At 37.8% G+C, this 22570-nt stretch overlaps 1 protein-coding gene and 1 long non-coding RNA gene across 8 annotated transcripts in view; one reads left to right on the forward strand and one right to left on the reverse strand.

The window, feature by feature from the left end:
* The window catches only part of LOC141424185 (uncharacterized), a 41943-nt gene extending 20010 nt beyond the window's left edge, over window positions 1–21933 (forward strand). The window contains exon 2 of the long non-coding RNA XR_012449143.1: window positions 14237–21933. This is a non-coding gene — a long non-coding RNA (uncharacterized lncRNA). The remainder of the gene's footprint in view (window positions 1–14236) is intronic.
* Window positions 1–22570, reverse strand: part of Arhgef28 (Rho guanine nucleotide exchange factor 28) — a 285671-nt gene that overhangs the window by 15475 nt on the left and 247626 nt on the right. For 6 of the 7 annotated variants that reach the window (XM_074077301.1, XM_074077300.1, XM_074077298.1 and 3 more), the window contains 4 exons: window positions 20045–20083; window positions 19899–19946; window positions 14390–14872; window positions 13004–13304 (listed from right to left, as the gene is read on the reverse strand). In XM_074077301.1, the coding sequence (XP_073933402.1) occupies window positions 13004–13304; window positions 14390–14872; window positions 19899–19946; window positions 20045–20083 (871 nt within the window). The remainder of the gene's footprint in view (window positions 1–13003; window positions 13305–14389; window positions 14873–19898; window positions 19947–20044; window positions 20084–22570) is intronic. The other variant, XM_074077302.1, reaches the window with a different exon arrangement.

The following is a 22570-nucleotide window of genomic DNA, read 5'->3' on the forward strand; positions in this document are numbered from 1 at the left end:
TCTTTGCACAATAATGTTCATAGCAGCTTTATTCATAGTAGCTAAAAGCCAGAAGCAGACCAGGTGTCTCTTAAATAGAAAACTATGGCATCTTCATCATACTCAGTACCACAAGGGAGCCAGCCACCAGGCCATACAACAACATGGCTACATCTCAAAAATAACATGCTAAGCGAAACAAGCTGTGCATGAAAAGTTATAGGGTGCCTGACTCCATCCCACTCTAGAATAAGCAAAATTAGCTCATGGTGATGGAAGCAGAGGAGTGGTTGTGGCTGGACTGGGGGTTGATTGGAAAGCAATGTAAGGTGGGGGGCTCTGTGGGGTGTTAGAAATGTTCTGTACCTTGATTTTCTTTTACCACACTGGTTGAATAGTAGACTTAATGGCTGAGCATTTCACTGTAGGTAAATTATACCTCGAAACAGAAAATAAGCTGTATAAAGTATTCATTGTGTTGGATTTCAATATACAATCCATGTGGTAAATTGTGCTGAGAAAGGCCATTTAGATTTCAACTGTCCCCAAAGGAGGAAAAAAAAATGTGTTCAAAGGGTATGCCACATGCAATGAGTTGACTTCAACATCCACTAATATCAGTATTTTCCAAAGTGTGTTTCAAAAAAAATATCAGTTCTGTAAGACACTGGACTGGGGAAGAGGATGCTATGGTTAAATAGGTTTGGTAAGTGTCACTTTGGGAGACTTGCAGAGCACATGAGCACAACTAAAGTGTGCACAAAGTTGTGTAGTCCCCAAAGCAGCATTCCCCAATACTGCCTAATCATGGGAACTTAAAACTCACATAATACCAATAACAGCCAATTGAATTGTGGAATCGTGTTTGAGTTGTGATGACTTGGATAATACCCAAACAAGTCCCAACAAGTCTGTCCAGTTTCCAGAGCAACCACACTGGAAGCAGTCCAGTGACTCAAGTGATTCACTTCAATAATTTATTTCTCTCTCACCACAAGAAATAAGAGTATTAGTGATATTTATTAATTGCTCACAACATTCTAAGAATTTCACATGTATTGCCTTATGTAATCCTCATATCACCCACAAACTAGATACTATTAGAAGTATAATTTTATAGATGAGGAAACTGAGACACACAGAGTAACTTTAAAAACCTGCTTAAAATTTCACAGATAATAAATGACAGAATTGGAGTCTGAACCCAGGTGTAATTTCCAAGCATTCTCTTTTCTTTTGGCAGCACTGGAGTTTCAACTCAGTACTTCACACTTGCTAGGCAGGAGCTCTTACTGCTTGAGCCACTCCATCAACCCTCCAAGTGTTCTGTCTTAATCACTATGTCCGTCTGCCAACTCCATTGTCTGATATTAAGTGCATTTGCCCACACATTCATTTGTTCATCCATTCAAATCACTCTTGTAATGGTGAAGCACCAATAAATGCACATGAGAGTGACTACATTAGGCAGCATGTTTTTAGTCTAGTCACTGAAGCTTGGTTGCAGATTCTGGGCAGCATTCTCAATTTTCTCATCTTTGAATGGCAGGGAAAATCACATCGCCTGCTTTCCTCACAGGAACATATCTGGGCTAATTTGGTTCTTGGTCATTCTGGTCAAAAATGAATAGAAATCTAAGCAAATTTCAACCCTAGTTGTGGGGAGTGGATTATGAGAAAACTGTGAGAACTTGACATGAGCACAGCCATGTCAAATAATCTGCAGGCTGAGATGACACAGCCCCCAGCTGCAGAAGGGAGTGAGGACAAAATGCAGCACAGCTGTTTTTCCTAAGATGTTTACGTCCAGAGAGTAGCGATCTTAGGTTCCCCCTGTTCCTGATAACTACGATGTCACCCTGCCTGAGAACTTTCTTTACTTCCTTGTTTATCGCTGTATATAGTAAACTTGCCGGAGGTGAGGTGATGGAGGCTGTTGTGTGTCTCCACCAGAGCACCCAGCCCACCTGATCCCAGCTTTTTTGCATGTTGTCTTTTATCTTTTCTCAATCTCCCATGGCTCCCAGTTTGGTTCCTAGGATGAGCTGGCGCAGGCCACGAGACCTAGTTTTGTTTTGTTTTGTTTTCTAGGTTATTGACTCAGTCATTTAATTAAGGTCTTTGTGAAACACACTTTCTGGAGTTTTTCTGAAACATACAACCTCAAAGTTAGCTAATAGTCCCTTTTAAAAACCAAAAAGTAATCATCACCTTAAGTACTGAGTTTGCTCAAAAAAATGAATGTTTTACGTGAAGCCCAACCAGATTTACAAAAGGAAGAATTTGTGCCTTTAGCTTACCAGTGGGGGAGAGAAAGGGCTACTAGATCTCTTAAGTAGTAGTCAAGAGAGCAAATATGACAAAGATGTTCTGTCTATCATATCTACATGTCTATGTGTCTCCCTCTGTTATCAGACAAATACAAAGAGGAAATATTTTAATGTACATTTGGAAAAAATTCTTTTATGTTTTACCAGAAAACATGGAAAATTCCACAATGATAACTTTATAAGAAGGATATTTTTAATGTACTTTGTTTGCTCCCAGCTCAGACATTAAGGTAACTAACTCATAATAGAGGGAGTGCATAAAGACAGATGTAGTATCAGTTTTCACAACTCTTGAACCTCAGACTGCTTGTTCAACATAAAATAACTAAATTAAAAAAATCATGTAGGTAGCTGAGTGGAGTACCCTGAAAGAAGGTCAGCCCCACCCACTCGCAGTATGACTGCAAGATGGCTGTGGTTCCAGTCATAATCCCAAGGGAGACGTCAATAAGCAACTGAACTTTCTCATTCTGGAGCCTGAATGCAAAATATAGCCTCATTACCACACACTGATTAACAGACTATCACATTTTGGACAAAATGTCCATTATGCTTTTCCCTCTCTCTAATCTACATGCTGATGAAAAGTAGTTTGCATATGTAACTTTGTGAGGATATTTTAGGGCTCATGAGAACAGAAGCATGAAGCATCTAAAAATATAAGATGAGCTCCGCTTGTGTCTCTCATGCCAATCTGGACAAATGAAGAAGACATCAAAAATAGCACAACTTTTTGGTAGGAATAAATTCATTAAGAGCCAGAAGTTTAACATACTCATCGGAAGGAAAACCTTTAGTGTCTTTAAAGAGGGCTGAATTTTAATCAGATGGGATATATTTGAGCTTCATATTCTTGTTTTAAGAACATTCCAAAACAAGAGTCTTAAGAAGATAAATAAAAACAATAATACAATGTCTGTAGGCTCATGTAATTTTAACACTAAACAGCTCCACACTTACTATGCTAAAATTAGAAAAAAATCCATCATAGCTAAATAGTTAACTGCAAGGCAACATCTAAAATGACAAGAATACAAGTTTAAGACCCTGAACACACAGATTCCAGAATCTTTTGGCAAAGGCAAGTACGTGAAGTCTCCCTGACTTCTAGTATCACACTATTCCACTTCTGCCATCTGCCTCTAGCAAATGTCATTGTTATTCCAAGGATGGAAACTGCTTCCTTCCTCAATCATTCTTACAAAGAATCCCCAAAATATGAGCTCTTGCAGCTGAGTGTGACCGTCCTGAATTTAGGGGAAAATACAAAACCATAGCTTTCTTTCAGTGATCCAGAAGAATCAACAATTCTCCATCTAAATGATCAATTTCCAAACTGCAGCTAAGATTTATAGATTCCTAGACGGACAGCCCAGCATAGAATCAAATTGTCTTTGAGAAATAGGAACTTTCAAACTTGGAATCACAAGAATGTTTTGGGGGGCACTTTAGAAAACAGAGTATCAAACCACCTCCTCATTTGGGGTGTCGCACGAAGAGGTCGTTGAGCATATGATTTCTGTTCTTTGTTCTGGTGGATTTATGAGATGCAAAGAGGGAATGCTTTACATTGCTGCGTTACAACATTCTGCATGATTAATTGATTGCAAATCACAGTATAGGGTGCCAAGATCACTGGTAGGAAACAGGTCATTAAATAAAATTAAAACTCTGCCAATGCTTTGCTTGTAAATGTTTCTTTCAAAGCCTTACAAAAAAAAAAAAGCTTTCTTTCAAAGCTTAAAAAAAAAAAAGAGCTTAAATTCATAGAGCAGTCTCCTGTGTTTCAGCTGGATAATCCAGATAGTCTATATTTAATACAAACACCCAGCATGCTATGTTTTAAGAAGAAAAAAAAAAAACTGTTGTGTAATGATATTTGTACCAAGAGTTATGGAAAAAAAGTCACCATAGAAACAATTAGATTTTGAACAGCCTTACTGTGAAATTGTTCAGTCGAAGGCACAGAGTCCTATCCTATATAATGTAAATCATTGGAATTCTATAGTTTTTCTTAGGTATTTTTGAACCAAAGATTAACATTTCCAATTAAATTGAATTAGTATTTTTTCCAAAAAGAGAATGGATACCTTGGCTCCTTATCCAAGGAAACTCAACAGTGATTTATCACAACAAATTATCAACTCCACAGATCAAAAGTAAGGCCCAGGCTAATTTATTATCTGGCCCAAGGTCTAATCAGAATAATTCTTCCTCCTTAGCCAGTTGAGTTTGAGAAGTGATGGGAAAAGAACATAAATGTGTTTCAGTCCATCAGTCTGGGATAGAGCAAAGGGATATGGTTCTGAAGATCCCTCTGTACTTAATTTTAAGGTTGCTATAATAAATATGATATTTTGGGCAACATTTTTAGGCAGGCAAGTAGAAGGTTGTGCCAAGGAAATTGGTTCTCATTCTAGGAGTATATTTAACTAAACGCTAATTGTTTTGCCTGGGGAGATACACTGGCCTGTTAAATAGGATTTACCAGAAGAAAAAGGGTTTAAGAAAGTGTTTCATTGATGTTGAGCTAGCCACCCATGCTTAATTTACTGGTGTTTGAGATACTTTATGTTTTTTTAAAAAAATAGACCCCAGTGAACAGATAAGCTGACTAATTGTTATTGATATAACAATTACATGGTCAATTATTTATGTGTCCTTTCCCTAAAATGACAGCAATGGAATTCATTTCTATAAGGTTAAGTTAGCCTAAAGCAGTTTATGGAAAACACATTGGAACTTGTTTTCATTTGCTACACATAGCCATATGGGAGCTATATGTACAATGTTCTAAAGGGGAAAATAACATAAAGAGATGTTCTCTAGAGTTGTACACGAATTCTTATACCAAACTGATACATAATACTGTAGTTAATGAACACATTTGTTTCCGCATTGGGGAGGAGGAAGAGAAGTCTTTCATTCATTCATAAATATTTATCAGATGTTCATTATATGCCAAACACTGAGCTTGGTGCTTGCGATAAAGCAATTAACAAAGGAGACTCATGTAACGCGCCACCCCCATGACGCTTACTCTCTAGTGGCACAGACAGACATTACATAAATTATTGCCCATGTAATTAATTTAAACTGTAAACACTAATAAGAGTTGCTTTCTGGTGATTCTAAAGCTTGATTTTTTAAAATCAGCTTATTCAGGACTAATAAGGACAAATTGCTTCAGATTCATCAAACTCAAAGAGATTTAAGGTCATAAACCAGAATAGAATTTTTAAAGTGAGAAATGGTTCATACCAGGTTACTCTTGTTAGCTATGTCTGGCTTTCATTTTCCTTCTAGTAGTAGAACCCACTTAGGGAACCAAAAAAGTATGAGTAGAAGAGTTTCTTGGGGTACATTTATATGATGTACCCAACACCATCTAGGTGGTCTCTACATAGGGAAGCTCCCCATCTCAAAGTGAGTGTTCAGTCTTCTGGTCATATTGTCCTACATTTGGGTACTCACATTTAGATTGGAAAATGTGGCTGACTGATGACATTTACTCCACCATTGAGAGGAAAAAAAGGGAAGCAAAACTGTGCTTTTGGGGCTTCCTCTCTGGGACAATTCTGGTGAGACACAAATGTCTCCTGTGAGACCAATACAGGGAGTTACCCCTTTAGTTCTAATAAATTTCCATTCTAAGTAAAAAAATTTCCCAATTTACAGCAATTTTTAAACCATCTTTAAAGCTATTGACTTTCTAATGACTTTTGGGAGATACTTTTATTTCATTAGCAGACTGTCTGAATCACAATTAGAATGAATTACTTCCAGGAGGTAAGAAGGAAGCTGATGGATTTCCACAGGACATGTTAAATTCTGTTAACACTTTCTTCCCTTTTTGTATAGTCAGGGATCACACAGCAGTAGAAGCTGGAGTCAGGATTTGGACTGAGGTTCTTGAACATCAAGCCCAGAACTCCAGGTCAGCCGGGCAGTGACACAAGTCACCCTGGGCACTTCAAAGTTACCCAAGGGGAATGTTAGATACACAAATTTAGAGACTTCAGTCAAACCCTGTTCCAAATCACATCTCTGAACAGAGGAATATATGTTTTTATTTCACACTGCATGAAACCCAGCTACAGTAACTATGGTTCTAGCAACAAATCCCATCTTCTATCTTACTTCTCATTAACATCATAGTTAGAGGATGGCCCTCATCAACAGCATCACAGGAGTTTGAGAGTAGGAGTTGGGGGGAAAGTCTCTCCTTATAAAACAACTGGACTTGAACTCCGTCCAATGCATTTAACTATATCTTTTTGAATTCATGTTTTCACTGAATAAAAAGTGAAAGAGAAAAGACAGTAACAATAATCTCCTAAGACTGATGTAAACAACAAATGAGACCATGAATTCAAGACTGCTTTCAAATGGCTTGAAATGCCATGTGATATTACAGTATTAATGTACCCAAAGATGAGTTAATTTGAATAAACATTTCAAATTAGGAGTAACCAGGTACACCCTTCATCATCCTTCAACTTAAGTTGGGGGGAGAAAAGGGGCGGCTGGAGATCAACTATGGTTGGGGAGGCAACCATAGCCACCTGTTTTTATAATTAAAGTTTTATTGGAACACACTAAGTGTGTTTGTCATATATTGTGGATGGCTGTGTTCAGTCATAATAGCAGTGTGTTCACTGGCTGCAACAAAGAAACGATGGCTCACAAAAAACTCAATTACTTACTATCTGACCCTTTAAGAAAAGTTTGCTACCTCCTGAACTAAATGGTCATATTCTTCTTAGGCAAACATAAAACAGCAGTATTCAGATGAACACTGTACAATTTAGGCAAGCCCTAAAAATGGTATCATCATGGCTGTCTGGGGATCAGGTGAGCAAGGAGAGTCCCCAGATTCTGATATGTGGAGAGGGTGGTGATTCCTTTGCTTGTGTTGGATCATTGTGATGGGATGGAGCATACTTTACCCTTCAGGCATATTTGGTACCTAAATGGTTACAGACAACTTCCCTTTCAAATCCAACCCATAACCAGTTTGAGAATAAAGTCTCCCCATTTTAGAGAGGTCAAACATGTGGCCCAAAGGCTGTGTGTGTGTGTGTGTGTGTGTGTGTGTGTGTGCGCGCGTAGGGATGACCCAAGGCCAGGCCTAGCCTCTGGAAGCATTCATACTAAGTGGACTCCCACTTTAGCAGCCTGACCAAACCAAATTGGAACCCATGAAGGGATGAACAGGCAGTCACATGGCTGGCTCATTGCCTCTGAATCCACCCACCTGCTGGTTTTGCTCTCCTGCTGTGGACTGGGCTGCTTGTGCTAAGGCAAGATGGCCCAGGCCCAGTTGGCTCACACAGCCAACCTGCCCCCAGAGAATATGCAAGCAGGAAGTTGGCAGTAAGCACTCATGGCTCACCAGGCTCTAGGAGCAAATGTCATGTTTCCTTTTCCTAATACAAAATCTGCAAAAGGCTAAAGTCAATCATCTACATTTGTCGATGAGGAAGATGAAAACTTAAGCCTTTGAGCCCAATTTCTTTTACTTTCACCATGATGTAGATCACCAAGAGCAAACAATATTATGACTTCCTTTAAAGTAGTATCTAAAGTGATAGTCAGGATTCGAGAAGAAAGACACAGAATTGTCCACGGATTTCAATTCTGACTTCTCCAAACTCCTATAGATATATCTGGATAATAATTTGATGCCATAATGAAGGTTCTCAATTCCTCAGTTTAGTTTCATGTAAGTGATCCAAAACACAGACATCTTCTATCCTCCCAATTGTAGAGAGCTCAAAATTCCCAAAGTCCCTTAATTAAGGGGTAGGCTGACAATTGTAGCTTAAATTTCTTATTTAGGCTCTATAAGTAGGAAATGAACCTGCAGAGTAGAGATTTTCTGCCTTCATTTTAGTAAATAGGAAATGAACCTACAGATTCAATATTTTCTGCCCTAATTTCATGTGTTTACATAGACTTGATAGCACAGGTATCTATGCCTATCAGCAAATATAAATTTAGATATTTATCATAATTTTAATGTTATGTAATTTTTTAATTCAAGTTCAACTCATTGCCCTAACCAAGTGAAAAACCCCAACAATATATGTAAACTGTAGTTCAACATTGGCACATTAAAAAAAAAAAATTAAGGCTTTCATGACACTTAAAACTATCCCAGGAAGCAAATCATCATTTTATTCCTATGAAAGGCTGAATTGTACCTTCTAAAAGTTCACATGTTAAAGTCCAAGCTCCTAGCACCTCAGAATGTATTTGGAGATAAGGCTTTTAAGGAGGTAAATAAGTTAAAAGAAGTCATTAGCATAGGCCCTAATGTAATATGACTGGTGTCCTTATAAGAAGAGTCAATGAGGACACAGACAGGCACAGAGGAAGGCCATGTGAAGACACAGGGAGAAGATGGTCACCTACAAGCCAAGAAGAGAGGCCTTAGAAGAAAACAAACCCTGCCAACACCTTCATCTTGGACTTCTACTCTCCAGAGCTGTGAGGGGCTAAATTTCTGTTGTGTAAGCCACCCAGTCCGAGGTACTTTATTTTGGCAGGCCTAGCACTTGTACAACCCCCTCTTCAAATACCTCTTTGTCACTGAGGTTTATGGTGTCTAATGCCAATTTCAGTTTTATGGGAAATTGCCTGAAGGTCTTTGGCAAAGCTTCATTCCACATAGATTACACAAATAAGGTGCCAATTTCTGAATTGTCCAATATTTTTAAAACATTGGAAATTGCCATATTCTCACTTCTTAAAGACTGCTATTTAAATATTAACTACATGATAGCTTTTCACTAGGAAAATTTCTATGTAAAAAAATCTGTCATTGAAAGCTTAACACAACTTTCTGTATTTGTCCAAACACATACACACACAACACACACACACACACACACACACACACACACACACATACATATACACACACACAAGATAAGATAATCTGGATACAATGCTTTGAAGTTTGACAATATTTTTCTGGGCACCAAATACTAATATGTAGTAAAAGAAAACACTCCTTTGGACCCAAACTTAATAAAGTTACTTTTTTCAGTATCTACACAGTTACCATAAAAATTTGGCTCACTTTAATTTTTATCATATGCATAGCAAAAAATCATAATTCTTTAAGTGCACTGAAGAAAATTTCTTAGGCAATCTGCAAATATAGTTTTGAGATACAGATAAAAGTGTAACTGAAAGGGAGACTAAGAAGATTTCACATTTATGTACCATAAAATGTTTTCTTTATTGATTAATGGAAAAGACAAACAGTGTAAACTAATGGATGCATCTGATATAAAGTTCTAGAATTCTTAAAGCTAGAAAGAATGAAATGGTTTTAATGCTCTCTCTCTCTCTTTCCTTTAAGAGTAATACAGTTGAACATTTCATAGGGCCAATTACATAGCAATTGTCCCACAGAGACTTCATTATTTAAAGAAATTCAAAATTTTTGTGGTCTTGGCTGGTGTCTCTCAGAAGAGAGCAAAAGTTCTTAAACCAACCATCTCTTCCACAATAAATAAAATCAAATTTAATATTCAAACATGAAAGAATTTTTCATAAAACAACTTCCAAAACCAGAATGTAAACTTTTTTAAAGTGCTACCTTTAAAATATTTACAAATAAGATCAGGTTATTATTAGACATTAGATAAATAAAATATGCTTAAGAAGATGCATGTTGTGGGACAAAGTAAAACTAAAGGGGATTTATGCTATTTGAAGATGCTCAGGTCCCATGCAAAAGTTGGCCACAGCAATCCAAAACACTTAGAAATAGTTTCCAAAAAAATGGTAATGTTAAAAAAGAGAGGGAGGGGGAGAAAATAAACAAAAACAAAAACCTGGCCCTTAACACGAACCTCCTGCCAGGAATTACACAAAGATTCATTACAGATCTACTCCAAATTCTATCACAAGTACAACTCAACATGTCCTAGAAATTAGTGATATGATGCAATAATCTGAGAGCATGAGCCCCACAGCCAGTCTTCCCAGGCTCAATCTGTGGTTCTGCCACTTACTAACTGTGCGACCTTGGACAAGTTGCTTAGCTTTTCTGTATTCCAGTTTTCCTCTCTCAAATGGAGATAAAAAGAAAAACCATGTTGGTTGGTTGTTATATTAAATGAGTGTCTCCATATAAAACCCTCAGCACCACGATTGCAATCTGATGTGTCATATAGTCACTGGTAGCAGTAGCAGTGGCAAAGAAATACTAAAATTAATCAAAGTCAGATCACAAACCGCACAGAAGATATCTGGTAGGGTTGATTTGAAAAACCTGAAGAAAATTCCAGTTTAGATGACTTCTAAACACATTCATGAATTTTGTTTAGAAACAATTTTTTCCATCAGATTTACCATTGCAGAAATTCCTATTTCCATTGATCTGAGCTGGGCCCATGTACATAGTCCTGGACCAGCCAAGGAAGCAAACCATTCTTTAAGGTGCTGCCTGAAACAGCTGACCTTAGGGCCCAACCATGGAATAGTCAATACAGCCTTAATATTGGTAAATGCACATTTAATAAAATACCAGCCCAGAACATCACAGGCAAATGTCGTAGTCCAAATATTGTGAGCTATGGGGACCCTCGCTAGTGATCATTGATGACCATGGAAATGAAGATTTAGTTGCAAGTTATGTAAGGAGCAGAGCATCTTTGAATAGGCCTTAACTCCCTCACACCCCTGGAGCATATATAGAAAGTACTCAGAGCCTAGTTCAGCCTGAAAGTCCTTCAGTAGCCCATGTTGTGCTACTTTCAATTGTAAGAACTGTGAGGAGTTTCAACAATTTTATCTGGTCCTGACCACCGTCATAAGAAAATATACCACATTTTCATTCCACTTCCCTATCACCTGTTTTCTGACTTTCTGTCCTCTAGAAATTGCTTATCATGCATAAGTAAACAAATATAAATAGGGGTTTTTGACTACTTGCAAAACTCTAGTGGTTACCAGTGTACATACCATTTCTGATCTAATCCCTACTCATAGGCATTAGGATGTTCCTAAGAGATTTAGGCCAAAGTTGATCTTTCCTCTCTCCTGTCAATGTCCAGAGTGTCCTTGGCCTACACAGGGCATACAATTTCTTAAGCAAAAGTCCATTTTCTCAGCATTTTTCTTGGCTCTATTTAACTCTGCATGTGGCTAGAATAGTTTTGTATATAACCACTGTTTATTTCCTTAATACGTTTTCTATCCACTAAAGTAGGCAAGTAGGCTGCCAAATGTTTAAAAGCTTTCTACTTTGAAGCACAGGCAATAGAAAAAATGGCAGATGCACAAAAAGTAAAAGAGAAATACTGCTCTTAAACAAAAGCCCAATGTGGTTTAACTCAAACTGAGTTTTTGAATTATACCAAAGCCAGTATGTAAAACCACACTGACAAAAACACAAAAAGCACTGCAAATAGCAAGTTAATGAATCAACACAGTAAAGCAACATGTGCCTAGAAAAAAACATTCTTCAAGTATTAAATTGTAAGATAATATATTAAAGGGGTTACATTTTCTAAATTTTGCTTAACCCTTTGTTTATCTTAATACAAACTATCACAGTGTGTTTTTTTTTCTTTTCTACTTAAAGAACATTTGAAATGATACTTAGAAGAACTATTTCATTCTCTCTTACACACTGACAAGAAATGAGAAGGTTATGGCAGTGACTAAGTGATATAAAGAATTAGCACCACTGAGAATCAACAGCTTTTGGATCAGTGATAAATCAACTTGCAGACAGTGTCAGAATTATTACTCCCTAATTGGAAGAAGCCAAATACCTTCAAAACTTTTTGTTGCTGAAAAATTATCATCCCAGCTGACAAACAAAGACCATATATTAAGCATGGAAACAAGTCTGTGTCCAGTTCTAAAGATCTCTATTACTACAGCTTGTTTTATATCTCTGAAACATTTTGCTGTCAGCGATTTATTTCAGATCCCTATGGCTGGTCATTTGTTTATTCTATTGCATACCATCTGTTTTTCGTAGAGAGGTTTCAAGTTCTTCTCATTCCCTACCTCATGTCCCACAGAAAACAATTTATAATAGACAAAGATTTAAATCATTTGGACTCACGTGGAGTTGGAAACTCGAGCTGCCCTTCCTTTATATTTGGCAAATGCTTTAATGGGATTAGCAAATTGTGTTATTACGAGGTACTTATGGAGAAACGACACCTTTTTTTTTTTTTAACAATGACAAATGATGTTAACAGTTTCATTTTGGGTGTTTAATAGCAGTACAGAAGAGTTCACTCACATTACAGGAAATTGCTGTGATAGACAATAAAGTCTTACCACAAATCCTGTCCATGTCTTTTATTTCTGAGAGCCAACAGATAGGAGTATTAGGATGTAGCAGAGTCCACAGTGGGGGATAAATATCAAGTTGCTTCACTTTTAAGGGGACATCATTTAGCCCACGGGCCTGAAAACCCTATTTCTTATAGGTTGGTCTCGTTCCTTAAGCCCTATAACCGCACTTCACTTTTCTAGACACTTAGGAGTGAAGGCAGTCCTTAGATTTCACAAAAAAAAAAAAAGTTTCACCAAACAACATCTTATCAGCACCAACTTATTCTAGGGCTCACTTTGATTCACTCTACCCAAGAGCCAAAAGAGAAAAGAATTTTTGTGTTGAAACCATACAGAGGATGGTATAAATTGTTAATTACCATTTTTACAAGAATCCTTCCTGCTTTCAAAGAGAGGCGGTATGTGCTGACAGGGCCCAGCGGAGATCCACAGTTCATGGTTGACATCTGAAGACTGAGAAATATCTGTCTTCAGGTCTACTTGGTTGTCACTAGTCCTTACCAAATCAGAAGTGAGTACATTTGAGGGGTAAGTGGTATCCCAATGGATACCTGATGGATTTGGTTTATGGAAAGTGTTAAGTGACATTTGCACTAAAGCTTCATTGATGAAGAATGAATTTTCATGACATAAGCTCTCAGATCGATTAAGTTCCATTACCTGTGTAAAGAAATAAAAAAAAAAAAGTACAATGATTTCTCCAGCAACTTTCATGAGTTTCGTAAAGTACTCACCCCACAGGCCTAAAAACTCTTGATCTAGTGATCAAGATTTCAATAAGAATGAGGTCAAAAATAATTTTTTTACTCTCTCTTTTCATCCCCTTTTAAATGAACTACAACCAAAACCCTTCAATTCCCTGTGTACTTTTTTAAAAAGGCAGTGGTATTCTATACCATTAAAGAGTTTCCACTTTATTTTAATCAAACCAGCAGCATTTCCACTTTTGCTAAATAAAAAAAGGTGAAAACAAATCCATATTTACATGAGGAATTTGCCATAAATGTAACTTAGTGAACTTGAAAGGAAAATCAGGTGCAACAGACTTCTTTCTCATAAGCTTATTAGCTTTTACAACTTTATGCACTATCAGTGAAAAGCACATACGCAATGCACACAGCTCAGAAAAATGTACCCAAATGGATTTGTCAAACGTGGCTAGAAAAGATGCAAAGGGAACAAGACTCTCCTGAAAGGTTTTATCCCCTACTCAGTCATTATTGAGTATCACCTATGCTAACTATTTTTAGTGAGATGAAATTTGAATTTACTATATCCAATTCACAGAGAATAAGCTTTTAGCATCAAGCATATTTACTCAATTCAGTACTGAGACAATTTAATAGTTAATTGATCCACTAACAGGTATATGTATCACAGAATAGATCATATAAAGAAGGCCTTTTAAATACATGCAACAGCGAGCGTGCTCACAATGAATGGCCCTCCAGTACACGTCCCCTTGCCTCAATGGGACAACTGGATTCTTGGTTCTTTCTTTTGGAAAGTCATCTCCCAGCTCAATGACCCAAAAGGACCTATGCCTTTAAAATTTCTGTATTTTAAGTCACGGTATATATTCCTTGTTTCAGAAAGCTCCAGGCTTTTACAGTTTTTACACCTACAAACTGAGACACTCTTGTAAGCTCTTGGACAAGAACGAGAACCAGAGATACTGGGTTCATGAGCACCTGGGACCAAGCTTGGCTTCCAGAAGCTTGGTGCACCGTGCCCTAGGACCGTACCTCCTTGCCTCCTGGAGGGAAGGCCGCGGGGAGGCTCCTCTGCCGGCTGTGCCTCCAGGGGCCCAGCAGACCCTGCTGGATGCGCATCCTCTCCCGCGCCCTCTCCACCAGCCGCTGGCCCTCCCGCAGCCGCTCCAGGCTCTGCTGGTACTCCCGCAGCTGCTGCTCCAGCTCCCCGCGGCTCCTCAGCAGCAGCTCCTCCTGCGACTGGCACTGGCGCTCCCGCGCCTGCAGCCAGCTCTCCTTGGCCTCTTGCTCCCGCTGCTGCTGGTCACACGTGCGGTGCCAGCGTCGTTGCTCCTGCTGGAACTGGTGTTGGAGCTTGTGGAAGTCAGCCAGCTCCTCACGCTGCTTCTCCAGGGTGCGGGACTTCTGGTCCTGCAAGGGGCCACCTCGGAAGGAGGGACCGGTGGCCAGGCTCTCCTGCTGCTGCAGAACCAGCTTGTGGATCTCGATGTGGCTGTCCTGGATGGTCAAGGCAGCCTGGGAGGTGGGAGAGGACAAGTGAATAAATCTGGGCTTATGTTATGGTTTGGACTTTAAAGGACCCTCAGAGGCCACGTGTTGAAGACTTGGTTGCCAGCGTGTGGCTATTGGGAGGTGGAGGACCTTTAGGAAGTGTGGCTAGGGGATGGTCATTGGGGGCATGCCCTTGAAGGGGATATTGGGACCCTAGCCTCTTTCCCAGGGCCAGGAGGTGAGCAGTTCACTCTACCTCATGCTTCTGCCCATGACCTTCCTGTCACATGCCCAGAGCAGTGGAGCCAAGTGGCCAGGGCTAAAACCATAAGTTAAAATAAACTTCCTCCTTTACATTGTTTATCTCACCTATTTCATCCCTGAGATAAGACGCTAACACAGTTCCTGCACTGTTTACAGTTTGGGCCAGAACTACCTCTAAACCCCAAGTGCCTGACTGATTCTCTCTTAACAATCTTCCTTCTTCCAAGCTATGTCCAAAGACAGCCTTTGACATTTCAGTAGGCTTGTCTGTGTTTCTTAGTGTTATGACCTGGGAATTTATTTAGAGAAGAAATAAGGCGTAAAATCGATACCATTATTCCTTGGTATCTAAGAGGGATTTGCTGTAGGGCTTCTTGTGGATGGATAGGAAAGGCTGTCAATACTCAAGTCCTTTATTTTAAAGACCTTAGTGTTTGCATATCCTGCGGTATATTTTAAGTTGTTTCTAGATTTCTTGTATTACCTAATACAATGCCTACACATCACTTTGCTCACATAGATTCAGTGTAGTACTTAGCAAGAGGCAAATGTAAATTTTGCTTTATGGAACTTTCGAGAACCTCCCCCCCATATTTTCTGGTTGAATCAGAGGCTGCAGAACCCATGGCTACAGATGGCTGATTGCACTCATCCCTTCTTCTGCAAATGTGATTGTTGAGAGGTATCTAAAGACTTCAGTGTAAGAACTCAAGCACATAAACTCATAAGACTCCGGATTCCTGTTCTGTATCTCATTCTCCCTAGTCAATAATTCATGGGAATTTAAGATTCTATATAAACTTGGTAGGATCCTTTATTTGAGTCCCAACTGAGAAATTACTTGAGCTACATATGTTGCTTTCATGAAGACATAAAAATAAAAGTCAACTATTTGGAGACTTTCGGTAAATAATTTTTTATAACATAATACCAGAGAATTATCAGATAATGCCACTTTAGGAGACATATAAGGGTAAAGCTAATCTCCTCAGTGTTATGTCTTTGTGTTATAGCAGGAAGGTCATGCATAAGAAAGCTAAGCTGAAATTCATTTGTCTAATAGATTGCTAACAGGAGGCTGGAATGATTAAGGGAAAAGAGATACTTTAAATCCCAGAGGACATTACCAAACAGATTAGAAAAACATTTTGAGTTACGGTATCTGCCTATGAAAAGTTTGGCAACATCACAGGAAATAATTGCCAAAATTTGGAAAGATGCCACTAAGCCAAAAAAAAAAAAAAAAAAAATCTCTGTGAATGTCCTTGAAAGCTTTTCATTTTAAAAGTTCCCATTTCAAGTGCAAATAAACACAGAAGGGACAAACTGAAAATGGACACATACTGGGTACGTGCGTAAGTTTTGATTCAGTATAAGAAATTATTGCTCTCTTAGGGATAAATTCACCTTTTTCCTTCCTAAGAATTTTTTAAATTGTCCACGTAACAGATGCTAGGAAGATGGGGACACGATCACTAGCTCTTTGTTAGAGCAGCAGTTTCCTACACTTTTGAAAGTTAAAGAACTAAGGTATATTTTAAACTCATATCTGCTTTGGAATAATGTATTCACTGGGGACTTTTGAAACAAAATTCCTATTTTCAAATTTGAAAATCAATTTAAAAAATTCAGGCTCACTTGAAAATTTGATTAATGGCTTGTAGGAGTTGTTACATAGAGAACAATGATCATCATTGAAAAGGAACTAATTACTATGTGCTTTAAATATGAAATAATTAGCACATACCAATAAACCACTCAGGACTCTGCTGGCCTGGCAGAGTAACTGCAGACTGTACACCACCACTTAATTCCAACAAACCCTCAGGGCATTGTAAAACAAACAAAAGTCCAGTATTTTAGATGTCAAATGATTGTAGGTAATAACCCTCATGTGAGGATAATAGCTGGAGTAGTTCACTGTGGCCATGGAGAACTTTTCGTATGGCATAAAGGTCTCAAAGTGACATTAGACCAAAGGACCACAGCTTTTGAGTGTAAGCTATGATGCTGTCTGTAATGTGTGAATGAGAATGTTTCATATCAGGTGAAGTCACACAGAAGTGAAATTTAAAGATGTCACACACAAGTGAAATTTAAAGATTGGATAGTCACTTTCACACTTAAAGTTTACATTTATATTTAAGACAGAAAACAGCACTTAAAAAAATTTCCAGTTCACACTCTCTTCACTTCACTTTGCAAGAACATCTCCAGGCCCTTTATTTTTTGCTTTGCCCATACTTTTCCTCTAACATTACTCTCCTAAAATAAGGATCAAATTTCATTTTCATCTGACTCAGACATGCTCATATAAACACCTGAAGCATGCATAAAAAATTCAGCTTCTAAGGAGATGACTATTCCATGAACAGAAAGCTTTCAGGGTTCATATCCTTAGAGTAGCTCAAAAGCTTTGGTGAGGTAAAGAGAATTCCCTGGAGATTTTGATATTTCCCATGTGGCTTCAACCTAATAATGTGCTGTGAAATTTAAGTCAATAGGTCACCAGGCTTTTCAGAAACTTGGACCCACACAGGGCTGCATTCAAAGTTGAGCAGAAGAGAGACTGACTGCATAATTTCATCAGAAACCACAAGCCAGGCTGTTCAGTGTTTTCATCTTCCCAGAGTTAATGGACTATACTTAGACTATATCTCAATGGACATCTAAAAGAAAACTTATTTTACATGATAAATTGATCTCTAAGATATCTATCTAAGACCAGCATATCTGATGTAAGATATTAAAGGCATTCCCAAAAAATTGAAAAAAAAAGGCAAGGAGCTTACTATTACCACTGTTAACACATTTTCAGATGTTCTAGCCAAAGTAATAAGCCAAGAAAATGAAATTGATATAGTTATTGAAGAAAAGTCATGGTTTTCACATTTTAGCCATTATTTTCAATTTTTATTTTCTACCTGGGAACACTCCAAATAATCAGTGGAAAGACTATTAAAATAAAAAATAAAGCTTAATGAGTTGGTCAATTATAAAATAAGCACATTAAAGTCAGCACCTTTATTTATATCAGCAATAACCACTGAGGAAATATATATTTTTATGTATATATAGTACCTATATGTCTGAAGACAACTGTAAAGCTTTGTAGCAGAATACAAAATGATAGATGACTGACCCATGTCACAAACAATAGGACTGGCAAAAGTGCAAATTCTCTCCAATTTAATTCATAACTATAATAAAAATTTAATGGTCTTGGAAGGAGGAAAGAATCTTGACAGAATCAAAAGTTCTTGTAAAAGAATATAAAAATACATAGAAAAGTAAGAGGAAACCAGCACTGCCATATATTTAATTATGATTCAAAGCTTTAATAATTAATGTAGTGGTACTCCTGTAGCAAGAACAAGCATGCAATCAATAGAACATAAGAAAAAAAAGTCTTCATACAGCTGAAGTAAAAGTAAGAAAATATCAGATGCATCATGATTTCACATTTTCTGGTAAAAACTCAGACTAAATTCTTTTAACATTCAAAAGGTATAAAATATGAAGTATGAATGAATGCTAGACCACTGAGGGAAGAGTTTAGTCTTACTAGTGATCGAAGAAATGAAAACTAAAATAATCAGACATCTGGATCAATTTTTGAATTGAGGAGAGGGAGGAGGAAGATTGGTTGACTTAATTATTTTGACAATGTTTACTTAAAAACCTAAGAAAGGTAATTTTATTACTCATCCTAAAGAAACAGTCAGATATTATCAAAGAGATTACTATATGAGGATGTCCACATTTTGTGCTATGAATTATACAGAGGTGAAAATAATAAGGGACTGAATGAATTCCAAACACTTGAATATTATACTTTCACTAAAAATAATGCTATAAACTAGAGTAACAGTTGATGCCATGGAAAGGTATATGTTGTCAAAGAGTAATATAAAACAATCTAAAATCTGGAGGGTGGTTGGAGATGTGGTTCAAGTGGTAGACCACCTGCCTAGCAAGCATTAGGCCCAGAGTTCAAACACCAGTACCACTAAAGAGAAAAATCTGGAGGGATATATACCAACATGGCAATAGTAATTCTCTGTATAGAATCACAGTCATCTTATTTACTTGTATCTCCAAATTTTCTACAATATTAACATTGCTTTTATGCCATTAAAAATTTTTTAATCAGTACATTAAGCAATTGAGTCTTTTTCTTGTGCATGACCTGGAGAGTTGCCCAGTCCTCTAATCGTCCATGTAAGTACAATTCGTAGACCTGGTGTTCCTTGAAAGATAATAAGCCATTTAAAGGTAAGCTTGGCAGTTCACTTGCTTTTGTGGGCTCAGTCCTCAGCACTGTGCTCAGCCCAGAAAGGGCACTTGATAAATGTTGAAAGGTGAACAAACCAAAGCATGAAGGGGCATATGAATTATTTAGCAGCTCTGAAGGCCTAAGGCCACATGTGGAAATGAAAAAGTTTAGGTGTGAATTTAAGTTTTCACCAGAAAATGTGAAGTCATGCTACACTCGCCTAAGAGTTTCATTGGAAACATCAAGCCAGAGTATATTCATCAAGACTTTTTAAAGATATGAACAGTTTTATGGTTTCTGAGAAGAATGGCATAGAATGTGGTTGTTGCCTCATGATTGCAAAACCAGGTGATGCTCAACTCATCTGGCTGTGTTACACTTAGGGGGTTGACATTCTTCTAAGAGCACTTACTACCTCTCAAGTGTTCTAATTTCCAAAGTCTGGGAACCATCAAAGTGAATTGCATAGAGAGAAACATTCACAAGGTCAAAGATTAGAGGAGGTCGTACCTGAAGGCTATATAATAGACGGGTTAAATTCTGTATAGCTTGTATAATCTGAAAAATAAGATCGCATGTGTCAAAGTCTTGAAAAAGTTTTTATGAGTCACAAATTGAGAAAGGACAGTAATTTATTTAAAGCATGCTTAGCTCACCTCTGACTGTGAAGACCCTGGAAAACTTCTATATTCCACCTACAATACATAAAAACATAACAAAATGAGTACCCACACCTTTTGAAAAGATGCACTGTAATGTTCCAAAATGCGACTTCACGCTCTAAACTCGATTACCTCATCTATAGTGATTCTGTCTCTTCCCAGCAAGAAAAGCCTAAAGAATTAAATATTCCCTTGACATTGAGACCCATGCAATTTGGTATTATGGATGCATGGCAGTTTTTATCCAACCACTCTTAAAAATAAGGAGGAATGACAGTAAGGAAGCCCTGAAACACTAAATGGCAATATTGACCATGTTTGTCTATTGACCTCTGTCCAGGTTGCCTCCTGGGCCAGGCTGACCCCTTGCATCTTGAAGTCCAGATTTGGAAGCTAGAAAATATCACACCAGGCCTCTAGCTCCTGATTTTAATGTTAGAGATTTGTAATACCAAAATAACCAGTGGATGGGAAAAGACACTAGACCCAGGGACAGCCCAAAGGGGAGCACTTAGCTGGTTTCTCCCAGATTCTTCCTTAATTAGAGTCCACCAGACTCTAAAGTTCATGAATGAGGCCACAGGAAACCACTGACTCCTTGAGTCAGGGTCTATGCTTTTTCTTTTGTTTCTCCCACGCTACACATTAAGGGAACATGTGGATACTAGAGATTTCCAGTTTCTAGAATTGAACTAAACATTTGTTCATTTATTTATTGTCTATCTTCTCTCACTAACATGAAAGAAAGGCTTTATCTGTGTATTAATATTATAGCTGCTAACCTAAGAACAGTGCCTGACTTGGAATAGACACACAACAAATGAATGACTATAAATTGAATTTGATTATATTCTATCCAAAAAGTAAGTACTGATCACCCACTATAAACTCCACACCTTATACAACAGGAGGTCATCAGATCCCCTGCTATCCACGAGCCTACAGCCTCCAGAATATTGCTTGATTTGGTCTAAGCAGATGTAATTTTAAGCCCTGAGAAACAGCCAGCCATGGTAATATTCTCAGGTAACTCTCAACTTGTTGCTAAATACAATAAGTTCAGCCTGGCTGATGATAACTTAGCCAGATCTCCTCTTCCCTCATACTGTCAATTAGAAATTCCATGACTAAGCAGCTCTTCTGTTAGAGAAAAGACAAAGGGTGAAAAAGGAGATGAAGTTTAAATGCATTACATCTGTGTCCAAGATACCAGGTCTAAGAGCCCCTGTTTTATGAGTTTTGGAGTTCTCACTTTTGTTTTCTGGCTCTGTTCTTGCCCATTGCTTTTGTAGTAAAAAGACCACATGGTATAGACTTTTTATAATCTGTAAAAATTAGGCACATAGAAATGAAAAATCTGATTGTGCTACACATGGCTACTTATAAAATGAAGCACCAGGAGGTTTGCAATGAGACAGAAAAAGTGCATACCATCTTTTTAATGGAGTTGGCCTGCCATCTTGTGGGTTCAGTGTATAATTGCAACTGGTGATTTACATAGAATTTACATAGAATTTTGGGTTATAGACCTTTAATTCTTTCAGAAATTTGTCTTAACCTTACCTTACTAAGGAAGATTATGACAAATATCCATTAAACACTTTTTTAAAGTTTTATTTCAAGTGATTCTTCCCTGTATCAGTTTATTTAGTTTCTCAAAATGTCTCATGAAGGATCAAATTTCCCAAATAGGTTAAATTCAGAGAGAACTCTGGACAGTTAGTCTCATGTGTCCATCCACCTGTGAGTGCACCGCAGGGTGGAAGCCAGCACACCTTCCATCCAGGATGGAACCATCTCTGACCAGCTAATAACATAAAGGCAGTAAAAAAAAATGTGTAGCAATAAAAAGCTACAAATTTCAGACTTAAAAGTGAAGTCTGTGCTGAAATGGATGAAACATACTAAGACAAACACAAAGTTTACAATCAATAAAATATTGCAGTCATATGTTCTTTTGGGCTTATCAAGTTTTAAAACAAACACTAAATCACAGCTGTCTTTTCTAAGAATTTTTTCTACGTGGTTTGGTTTCATTGTAATACGCAATATATACAAATGAGATATAATACGGTAAGATATATACATATGTCAGTTTTTCCACACTGGCACATGCTGGCACTTGGTAATGATCCTAATTCAATTTTAGACAAAGCAAAATTCTTGAGCCCCTGATAATCCTGAGAACGCTGACTCCCCACTTCCCAGAATTATAGCTTTATTCCTTCCCTATTTGGACCAGCTCAATTGCATCTGAAGTTAATGGGAAGTCAGATACATTAAATTTCTAAAGAGAGAGCTATAATCTACATATATAGTAAGTCAAAGAAGCAGCAATTTTTGGAACCACCTTGCCATCAGCAGAGCTTGGTCACATGAATTAAAATCTCCTTTACCCCCTTCCGCCCCCACAAAAAAAAAAAGTAAGTTGAATGTGGGTGGTGACAGGAAGACAACTGGAAAGGCTAGAAAGTCAAGGCAGAGGAAAGAAGCAAAACATTACAAAAGAGAAAATTTTCA

This window comes from Castor canadensis, chromosome 6 (assembly GCF_047511655.1).
Source record: "Castor canadensis chromosome 6, mCasCan1.hap1v2, whole genome shotgun sequence".
In the NCBI taxonomy this organism is placed as follows: Eukaryota; Metazoa; Chordata; class Mammalia; order Rodentia; family Castoridae; genus Castor; species Castor canadensis.